Below are 8,799 nucleotides of genomic sequence, written 5' to 3'. Positions count from 1 at the left end.
TTCCAAGCCTCCTGGATGGGAAAAATGCCACAAACCCCAACCCTGGGATAAAACAAGGAACAACACACAAGGCTGCAGTTGGTTCCAAGCAGGAAGGTTAGCTGGCTTTTGAATACTCTCCCACAAGCAAAGGCAGCCTTGAATCCACAGCAGAGCAGAACTTCTCATCTCAAATTGCTTTCAAAAAAACCCTTCAAAATCATTAGGAAACTGCGTCATGGAAAAGCTAGCTATGGAAGCACACAGGAAGGAAGGAAAAGGAGAAGGCAGAGCCGCAGATACTCTGTTATTTATTGTACAGTATTTCAGTTGAAGTACAAAGGCATCATCAGTATTCACCAGAATTGCATTGTGACAGTGTAACTGTGTGTTAAAAACATGCTACGGAACGGTGAACACAGATTTGTGGGATGAAAGCAAATGTAAATGTAAAAACACATTTTTAGTAACTGATCTGTACAAAGAAAAAAAATGAAAAAAAAAAACCCAAAAAACAAAACAACACTAAAAAAGAGTGTGGGGATTAGAGCCCCCAGAGTCATTGGAACTATATACAGACACTGTTACGTATCGCAGCGTTAGGACCTTTGGGTTCTGTTTCCTTCATACTGATGACCCGGGGAGTGGGGGAAACAATGTTACTAAAACGATGGAATCCATACAAAAGTATTTACAGAGAAAGGCAGAAAAAATCCCCTACTGTTCCAAAAGAGAAACATTTGCCTGTTGGGAGGGTGCACCTCCCTCAGCCCTTGCTCCCAGACTGTGCCAGAGCGGTGACCTCGGGGACTGGAAAGCAAATGGGGACGTGCAGGAGCTCTCGGCAGCGGGGAAGTGCCTCTCACGTCTGCTTTGCTGCTTTAAGCTCTCTTGATGAGCAGTAAAATAAAAAACCCCAAACCCACCTGAGGCCCACACACCACCCCTGGGGCAGGAGGATGGGGAGGGTGAAACAGGTGGGATTGGGGGCTGGGGCTTGTTTTCCAGAGAAGGGGACAACAGTGGGGAAAACAACACTTGGGACTGCCGGGCGCTTGGGCTGCTGTTTTAAAACCTTTCCGGGGAGCACAACAGCAGCGAGCACCGGGAGAAGTGAACCCATGTGTGCAGACCCAGCAGGTGTGGGAGCTCAGACGTGGGCACTCTTAGCATGGGTGGGGGAGCTGGAGCCCGAGGCGTAGTAGAAGCGATTCTCGCCGAAGGTCTGAGCGTCCCCCGAGCAGCAGACGATGACGCAGCCACCAAAGAGGCAGAGGGCAGAGCCGATCCAGCCCGTGTACAGCGAGTATCCAAAGCTCATGATGGTGGTTTCACGGTGGGCGCAGACGGGGAACCAGATGGTGGCTACCACACCGCACATGGCTGGGGAGACAGGAGGGGAAGAGCCGATCACAGAAATGCAGAATCAATAGGGTTGGAAAAGACCTCTATGATCATCCAGTCCAACCTTCAGCACAACACTAAGTGTGGGATCAGCAGGAAACCCAGCAAGCCCAGGGGATGGAGCATCCATCCTTCTTTGGCCCCCCAAGACAACCCACACACTATTAGAAGCGTGAAGCTTGGAGTTAGTCTCCTGCAGCTTGTATTTCCTCTGGAGGATGGCGAGGAGCCCATTCCCACACTGATCCAATGGGAAATACAACAGCATTGGCTTCAGGACTTCTGGTGCCAGAGCAGGAGAGGGGTGGGGATGCCTGAGCTGGGAGAGGTGGGGAAGGACCAGCAATAAGAAGTAGAGCAACCACTGCTTGATGCAACCTGAGCTGGCAACGAAGGCTGAAGAATGAAAGTCAGCTCTGAAACTGGTGCTCTGGAGAGCTGCGTGTTCAGAAGGAGCTGGGAGCAGAAAATCACAGAAGCCTCATGCATTGGAGAGGCAGTAAAACCTCAACTCAGAGCCAGTTGGAAGGTAGATTCCACTTCCCTGTGGAAAACAGGGTCAGGTGGTGGGGGCAATGCAGCGAGGCTTCTCAAAGACCTAGTGAAAAGAGTCAGAGGGAGCACAGCGTTCAGCTTGGAGCCCACAGAGCACAACTACTGAGGGCTTCTAGTTTTGCTCCAGGCTTTTCCACAAAAGCAGGAAGGTAGCGACAAGGTGAAGAAGATCTCCATACAAAAATCCATCCCTGCATTCTCCCTGCATCACCCCGCTCCCTGCCCTCACCCTGCACGGCCCTGCATGCAGCAGAGCCGATGGCGTTAACCACCTACAGGAGCAGGTCCTAAAACAATACCCCTTTATGGCCCGCACATCTGAGAGGAATGAATCCGTCAATATTGACTTGCCTCCGGGACAAGCTGTGCAGGACTCCATCCTTGTGGCTATCAGAGAATCGGAGCAAAACAATAACAGGGCTGTGGCAGCACTACAGATCTCCGCCGACCGCACTGAGAGAGATCTGGAGGCGGTGTCAAAAAGTTAAGGTTGCAAAAGGGGGAGAAAAAGGGGCAGAGAAAAAATAAAACTGTTTGGTTAAAGTGGAAAACAAACCATTGCTGCTGGCCGGTACAGCAGAAAGCCCATCCCCAATCGCTGCGGTTATTATGAGAAAAAATATTTTCTTATGGAAAAGAGAAGAACGCTCAGAGGATGCTAATGAAGCCAGCAATGACTTGGGGCCTCCTCAAAGCAAGGGCCCTGCAGCTCTGGGAGGGGGTTGTGGGGAAGGAGGGCTGCCCCTGCTGCAGCTCGTGAGCCTCCAGAGAGGGGTCGGATGGGAATCTGCGAAGCATTCTAATGGGCTCCAGCATAAAGCTGCTTTGTTGTCCAAAAGGACACAATCATCTTTTCTTCTTCTGTCCACAGTAAATTTATATATACATTGGTGTCCATAGACTATAAGAGCCTTATCCCCTCAGACCCTCCCCCACGGCGCAGTGGAGCGGACAAGGGGAGCTCTCGGGGACACCGGGACAATGGCATCTCTTGTGCAGTGGGGCAGCCACATGTAGCACCACCTTATCATCGTGCTGACAATGCTCGAAAGCTGGAAGGCCGGCCAAGGGCTGAGCGGAGCTCAGTGCAGCTGCTGGTGATCCCAGTGGGGAGGAGGAACGCACTGGGATGGCTGCTGCAGTCAGTGCAGTTTGGCAGAAAGCAAGAGGAGCAGCTCGAATCCCATAGACTTCTACTACATCTTCCCCATTGGCACCACCTGTCCCTGTGTCCCACATCCCAGTGGGTCCCAGTTCCTTCTGACCGTGCACCTGATCCATGGAGCTGAATCTCTTAACATTTGCCATTATAGGCATGGTTTAATCCAGCACTGGAAGCGCACGTAGAATCATTAAGGTTGGAAAAGACCTCAAAGATCACCCAGTTCAACCATCCACTGATCATGTTCATAATCTGCCCTCCCAAAGCACAGAGTTGCTTTATGGAGGTTATGCAAGTGTTTAGATTCTGCTTTCCCTCCTGCCCTGAGCCACCTGCCCACAGGGAACACACAAGTACTGCAGTTCAAGCCATAGATTGGGTGCCATTGATTTACTGGTTGGACTTGATGAGCTTGAAGGTTTTTTTCAAAGACAAGTTGTTCAATGATTCTGTCATTTCTTCTAGGGGAAGCAGTGTGACTTACAGAGGTCTCTTAGTGCCCACAGCTTCCCAGAAGGAAAAAAGAAAAAGAAAAAAACAAAAAAGAAAAAAGCACTTTTGAACCTTGTTTATCTTGGGATAGAATCCTCTGAGAGAAAGCAATATCCAGAGGAATATATTAATACCATCTATTTAGAAGACAATAGCTAACATGGTCAGCTGGCAGTGGTAAATCCCAGTAACTAATGTATTTTCCATCTGTTTATCATCCTCAGGTCCCTCATTTCCCCACGGGGAAAAGATCACTTGGGTACCAGCACGGGGTCCCCCCAATTAGCACCAACAATATGGGATGGGACGGGTTTTTCCATCAACATTTCATTGGAGATGTTTTCATAGCAGCTCAAAGCAAACCACCACCGACAGCTGTGCGCAGCCATAAATCAATTCCCTTGGTCAGATAGGATCAAGCAAAGGCATAAATACATCAGCATACAGGATAGGAGGGTGTGCACACATGCTGCACTCTGCGGCCTGCTATTATCAGTGTACAGGAAAATCAATGGAATATCTGAGCCCATTGTTTTCCTGGCAAGTTTTCAACTATTTTTTTGTTTCTCTCTCTTTTTCTCTCCGCGATTCCACGCTGTGTTTCAACCCTTTCTTTCCTTTTTAACAATTTCTGTCCTAAATGCCATCTTCTCCCTGAGCAACACGCAACATTTGCCATGGAGCCAACTCCAGTGATTGCATCCCCACTCGATATATCTGCAGAGTTTGTGGGTCTGGATTTGATTTCTTCTAACCAGATCTCTGGGAGCTGTGCTCAAGCCTTGATGTTGGGGGGAAAACACAGAAACCCACGAGTGAGACATCAGTGGCCAGAGAATAAATAAGAACAGCCCATGACAGAAAGACTTTTAAGCCAGCATTATGTCTTCTGAGGCCTGACATTCATACTTATTGAATGCTCTGGAATGGTGACACTTCATTTTTCCAACAACAGATCATTAATCAGCTTAAACAATGTCAAAGTCCCAAGCTCTGTGCATTACTCTCTTTCCAAGGGGACTGATTTGCTAACCAGCCTGGAAAAACAAATGGGTTCTGTACGAAAAAGTGTGGGTTGGTTATTTTTTGTGAAAAGTTTAGGAGCCAAAGGAACACGTTGATCCTTTATCATTGCCCAGATCACACAGGGATAACAACCAGCAACAAGGCCAAACCTGACCCAAAGTGCACCTGATAACCTTCATCCTTGTTATCTCTTCTCACTGGCCTTCCACCATGGCAGGACCAGACCCAAAGCCCTGCTTCACCCCCACAGAGCTCTGGGGTTTCACTTGTTCTCATGCAGTGTGACTCATTGTAGTCACTGCCACGTCTGCTGCTCCTGCAATCCTGCTGCCCCACCACAAAGCAGATTTAGGAGCAGTGCTCTCAGCCACGCAAAATTAGGCTGGTCTACAGCACAGCTCTTCTTGCCCAAAACTAACATTTTCCATTTGTTTGCCATGAAGCGCAGCTCTGCTGGGACTCCCTCAGCTCCCAGACCAGAGATAACAGCAGAACAGACTCTCCTGTTGCTACAGTGTCGCTGACAGCATGAAAAAAACCCTTTTGTTCACTGCCAAGGCCAGGTCTGTGACTGGAGGTTTCAGGACAAGGATAAGGGACACATTCCCAGAGCTCTCCAGTGTGACTGCAACTGACAGGATGTCCTTAGCAGGCCTGTAGAGCTGATGTTAGCATTTCCAGCTGTAGTAGCAACAGCCCCTTAAAGCCCACAGCTATTGGAAGACCTCCTTGGTGTCACTCTTAAATTTCAGACATTGACTCATCCTAACTGTTCCTCACTGGAGCACAGGGGCTTTGTAGGAGGAAGATACAGATTCATAAATGCTAGAAAAGATATCTAGGACCACCAAGTCTGACCCCAACCCATTTCCCCATGCCCACGTCCCTCAGTGCCGCATCCCCACAGCTCTGAACCAGGGACGGTGACCCCACCACTCTCTGGGCAGCTGTGCCACTGCATCACTGCTCTTTATCAGAAGCAATGTTTCCTAATACCCTGAACCTCCCCGGTCCTATCGCTGGGAGAAGAGACCAACCCCCACCTCACTTGTTTTCAACATTATTCAAACTGGTAGAATGGTAGATGTGCCAAAGCTGGGTGGGGGGGACCTCCCACCAGAGTACAGAGGGATCTGCTGCACAGGGCTCCATCCCTCCTTGTCCCCATGCCTCCCCAGCTGGAGACATGCAGCTCCATGTGGCGCCCACTTGAAAAAAACCTCAGGAGAAGCAGAAGAAAGAGGAGCAGGGTGATGTCAGCGCTGGCTGCCGGCGAGCAGCAGAGCCGCACAAAGGAGCCACTCTCCCTCTGCCCCCTCCTCTGCCAAGCAGACGGGTGAAAACAAGGCCCCGCAGCCTGTGGCTGGGGTGACGAGGCCTCAAGAACACGCAGGTGCCGTGTTGGGGACAATGAGCTTCACAGGCTGAGCTGCACAAAACAATCTCCTCCGCGGGCTCCACGGATGGGAAGAAATCCCAAGGACAAGGCTGGCAGGAGGCACAGGGCTGCGTCCCCCCCGGCGCCTGGCTGCCTCCTTGCCGATGTCCCAAAGGAGCAGCACCCAGTGCCCATAGATCTGCCCCTCCCTGTCACACACCGCACCATCCCAAAGCAGAGGAGGCCATGCCTTACCCAGGAGGATGATGAGGATCCCCCCCAGCTGGGAACGGCGGTACTTGGCGGCGCCGGGCTCGTGGCCCATCCGGATGCAGGGCAGCACAGTGATGAGCAGGAAGATGGCGGGGAGGCCCAGCACGGAGGCGGCGATCATCAGCGCTCGGCATGCCTGGACATAGCCTGAGGGTGGGGTGAGAAAGAGGATCTGGGTTATTTGGCTCAAAAGGAGGAGAACTTTGGGCCAGCGTTGCTGCCCCAGGAGCTCCCAACACCTTCACAGTGTGCAAGCGATGGATTCTATGGTTCTACGTAACCCTTTGTGTAAGCAAATCCCCAGCAGGCGTGAGACAGTCAGTGTGCAGCTCAGAGATGTGCGAGGCCAACAGTTTCCATGGAGCGAGGAATGTCTTCCCAGCAAGATGTTGGGAGATCATGAAGCTGGGAAAGATGGCAGTGAGTAAAACAGCTGGGAAGGGGTTTTCCTACAGCTTTTCAGCCTTGGAGCAGCAACACTATTCCTCAGGACTCTATGCACACACGGGGTGCCCCAAGCTTTCATCACCAGCACAGCTTTCCTGCCCTGGAGCAGCCAGGAGCAGCAGGTCGTGGGGCTGCACGTGGCAGTGTTCCTTAACTCCTGTTCCAGTGTTCCCTAAGGAGTTAAGGGCAGAAAGTGAGACCTAAACAAAGGAGATGGCAATGCCCAGCATGGCCTCTGTGTAACCAGTCCCAAGTAAACAAGCATACAAACAAGACACAAACATTCCAGCTTAAGGACTTGGCTCGGTGCAGGACTCCAAACACAGGTCAGCTGGAGGGAGGGAACCAACAGGGATCCCATGGGCAGCAAAGGGGCTCAGAGCGGGTACGGGCAGAAGGATCTCACTTTGTGATCTGCTTCTGCCGCAGAGAAACACTGCTTTCTTTTGGGGGAAGGCTTTATTTTCTCATTTATAAAGTTTAATTCAATGTTTTGTCAAGATAAGCCATTTTCCTGCCTGCTGCGCTGGATCAAAGCGAACAACAGTAGCTATAAGAAAGGCAAGTCTACTGAACTGTAAGCACTGACAGGGAGAACAGGAGCTGGTCTGAGAGGTCCAGCACTGCCAACCCCTGTGTAACAGGGGCTGGGCATTGTATCAGAGGGGATTTCAGGAGTGACCTCTCTAACCACTGTGAAGTTATTTCCACAATAATTGAAAATAGATAAAGAAGGGAAAGATGAACAAAAAACAAGGGGCGTGTATTTCTAACCTACTGGCTTTGGAAGGGGCACCCTGACGAGGTGAAACAGAGCAAAGAAACACCATGGAGTTAACAACATTTGAAATAGGTGAAATAATTAGCTAAAATAACCAGCTAAACTACAGGGACAAGATTACACACAGACCTTGGCAGGTTCAGTTAGCCCCAAAGATGCATTCATCCTGGAGAAACACTTGGCTTAGATTTTACTTTGCAATAACGTAAATGCCTTATGATTAGAAAGTAACGAGATCATGCAGGGAACAGACATGACTATGCTAAGAGCTCCGCCATGCAGTAGAGCACAGAGGAAGCACAGGACTGCCAAAAGCAACGACAAACTTCCAAAAGATTAAAAGCCACAGCAGCATTAACAATGGATGCCACGAGATTCATCCTTCTCAGCATCATTTCAAGGAATAGATCCTTCAAATTTGAGTGGTTCATCATCATCACGAGACAGAACTGAAGCACAAAGAACACTAAGATACAAGAGTAGGTTTTGCAACGCAGTCTGGGGATGAGATGGGAAAGGAACAACTTGTTAACAGTTTGTTAAGAGCAGAGGTTGGTAGAATAAGTGGACTTTAATAGCCAGAGATAAATACTGTATAATAGGGACAGCTAGAACCAGCTGTAAGTCAGTGAGCACCCACCGTGTTAGGAGGCACCACTCAATTCTCTGCATTGTTTAAGGAACCACCTTAACGTTGATGGATGGAGCTCCACCATCGACCACCCTGCAGTGGGGCACAGCCTCGCTCATGGGGTGGGAGGAGAGCAGAGGAACGTACCTGGCAGGATGAGGATGTCCACCAGCGGCTTGCAGTGGTAGAGGCCCGTCGCCATGACGCAGTCTGCCCACAGCCCCTTGGAGCCCAGCTCGTCCATTTTGCGGCAGGTGGTGATGGTGTAGCCGCAGGTCACCACCCAGTCGTTGGTGGCGGTGGCCACCACCACCCCGATCCACCCGATGAAGCTGCAGACAAACCCGGCCAGGTGCAGGCAGGTGGCCACCATGTCGACGCGCCGGGCTCGCGAGCCGGGACGGGGAGAGCGGGGCTGGGAGAGGCGGCGCGGAACGGGCTGCGACCCGGAGCTGCCGGAGCTGCGAGCAGCCGGGACCGGAGGCGCCGGGAAAGGTCGTCGAGCTGCACTGGGCGGCACCGAGCGGCCTCTGCCCCTGGGAGGGGTCGGCGCTGCCTCCGGCCCCGCTCCGTGGGAGGAGCGAAGGGGAGCCCCGACTCGCGCGTCCGTCACCGGGCCGGGGGCGAGCGGGGAGCGGCTGGAGCGGGCAGCGAGACGCGGCTTCGGGGTG

General features: G+C 51.4%; 1 protein-coding gene across 1 annotated transcript; it reads right to left on the bottom strand.

Moving 5' to 3' along the window:
• Positions 1-273: 273 nt before the first annotated feature.
• Positions 274-8,799, bottom strand: CLDN11 (claudin 11). Its single transcript, XM_048954874.1, has 3 exons — positions 8,276-8,799; positions 6,252-6,416; positions 274-1,362 (listed from the first exon to the last, which is right to left on the bottom strand). Exons 1-3 carry the CDS (start codon positions 8,499-8,501, stop codon positions 1,130-1,132), a joined length of 624 nt encoding a protein of 207 aa, XP_048810831.1. The 5' UTR covers positions 8,502-8,799; the 3' UTR covers positions 274-1,129.

This window comes from Lagopus muta, chromosome 9, assembly GCF_023343835.1.
Source record: "Lagopus muta isolate bLagMut1 chromosome 9, bLagMut1 primary, whole genome shotgun sequence".
Classification (NCBI taxonomy): Eukaryota; Metazoa; Chordata; class Aves; order Galliformes; family Phasianidae; genus Lagopus; species Lagopus muta.
The sequence above is the reverse complement of the archived record's forward strand: the minus strand, read 5'-3'. Positions and strand labels throughout refer to the sequence as shown.

What these genes read in the sequence shown, in the direction of transcription:
- CLDN11 (XM_048954874.1), bottom strand. Translation starts at nt 8,501, where the DNA reads ATGGTGGCCACCTGCCTGCACCTGGCCGGGTTTGTCTGCAGCTTCATC. An exon ending in GGACATCCTCATCCTGCCAG is followed by an intron (nt 6,417 to 8,275) that starts GTACGTTCCTCT and finishes CCCCACCCTCAG; the next exon opens with GCTATGTCCAGGCATGCCGA. An exon ending in GATCCTCATCATCCTCCTGG is followed by an intron (nt 1,363 to 6,251) that starts GTAAGGCATGGC and finishes CTGTCTCCCCAG; the next exon opens with CCATGTGCGGTGTGGTAGCC.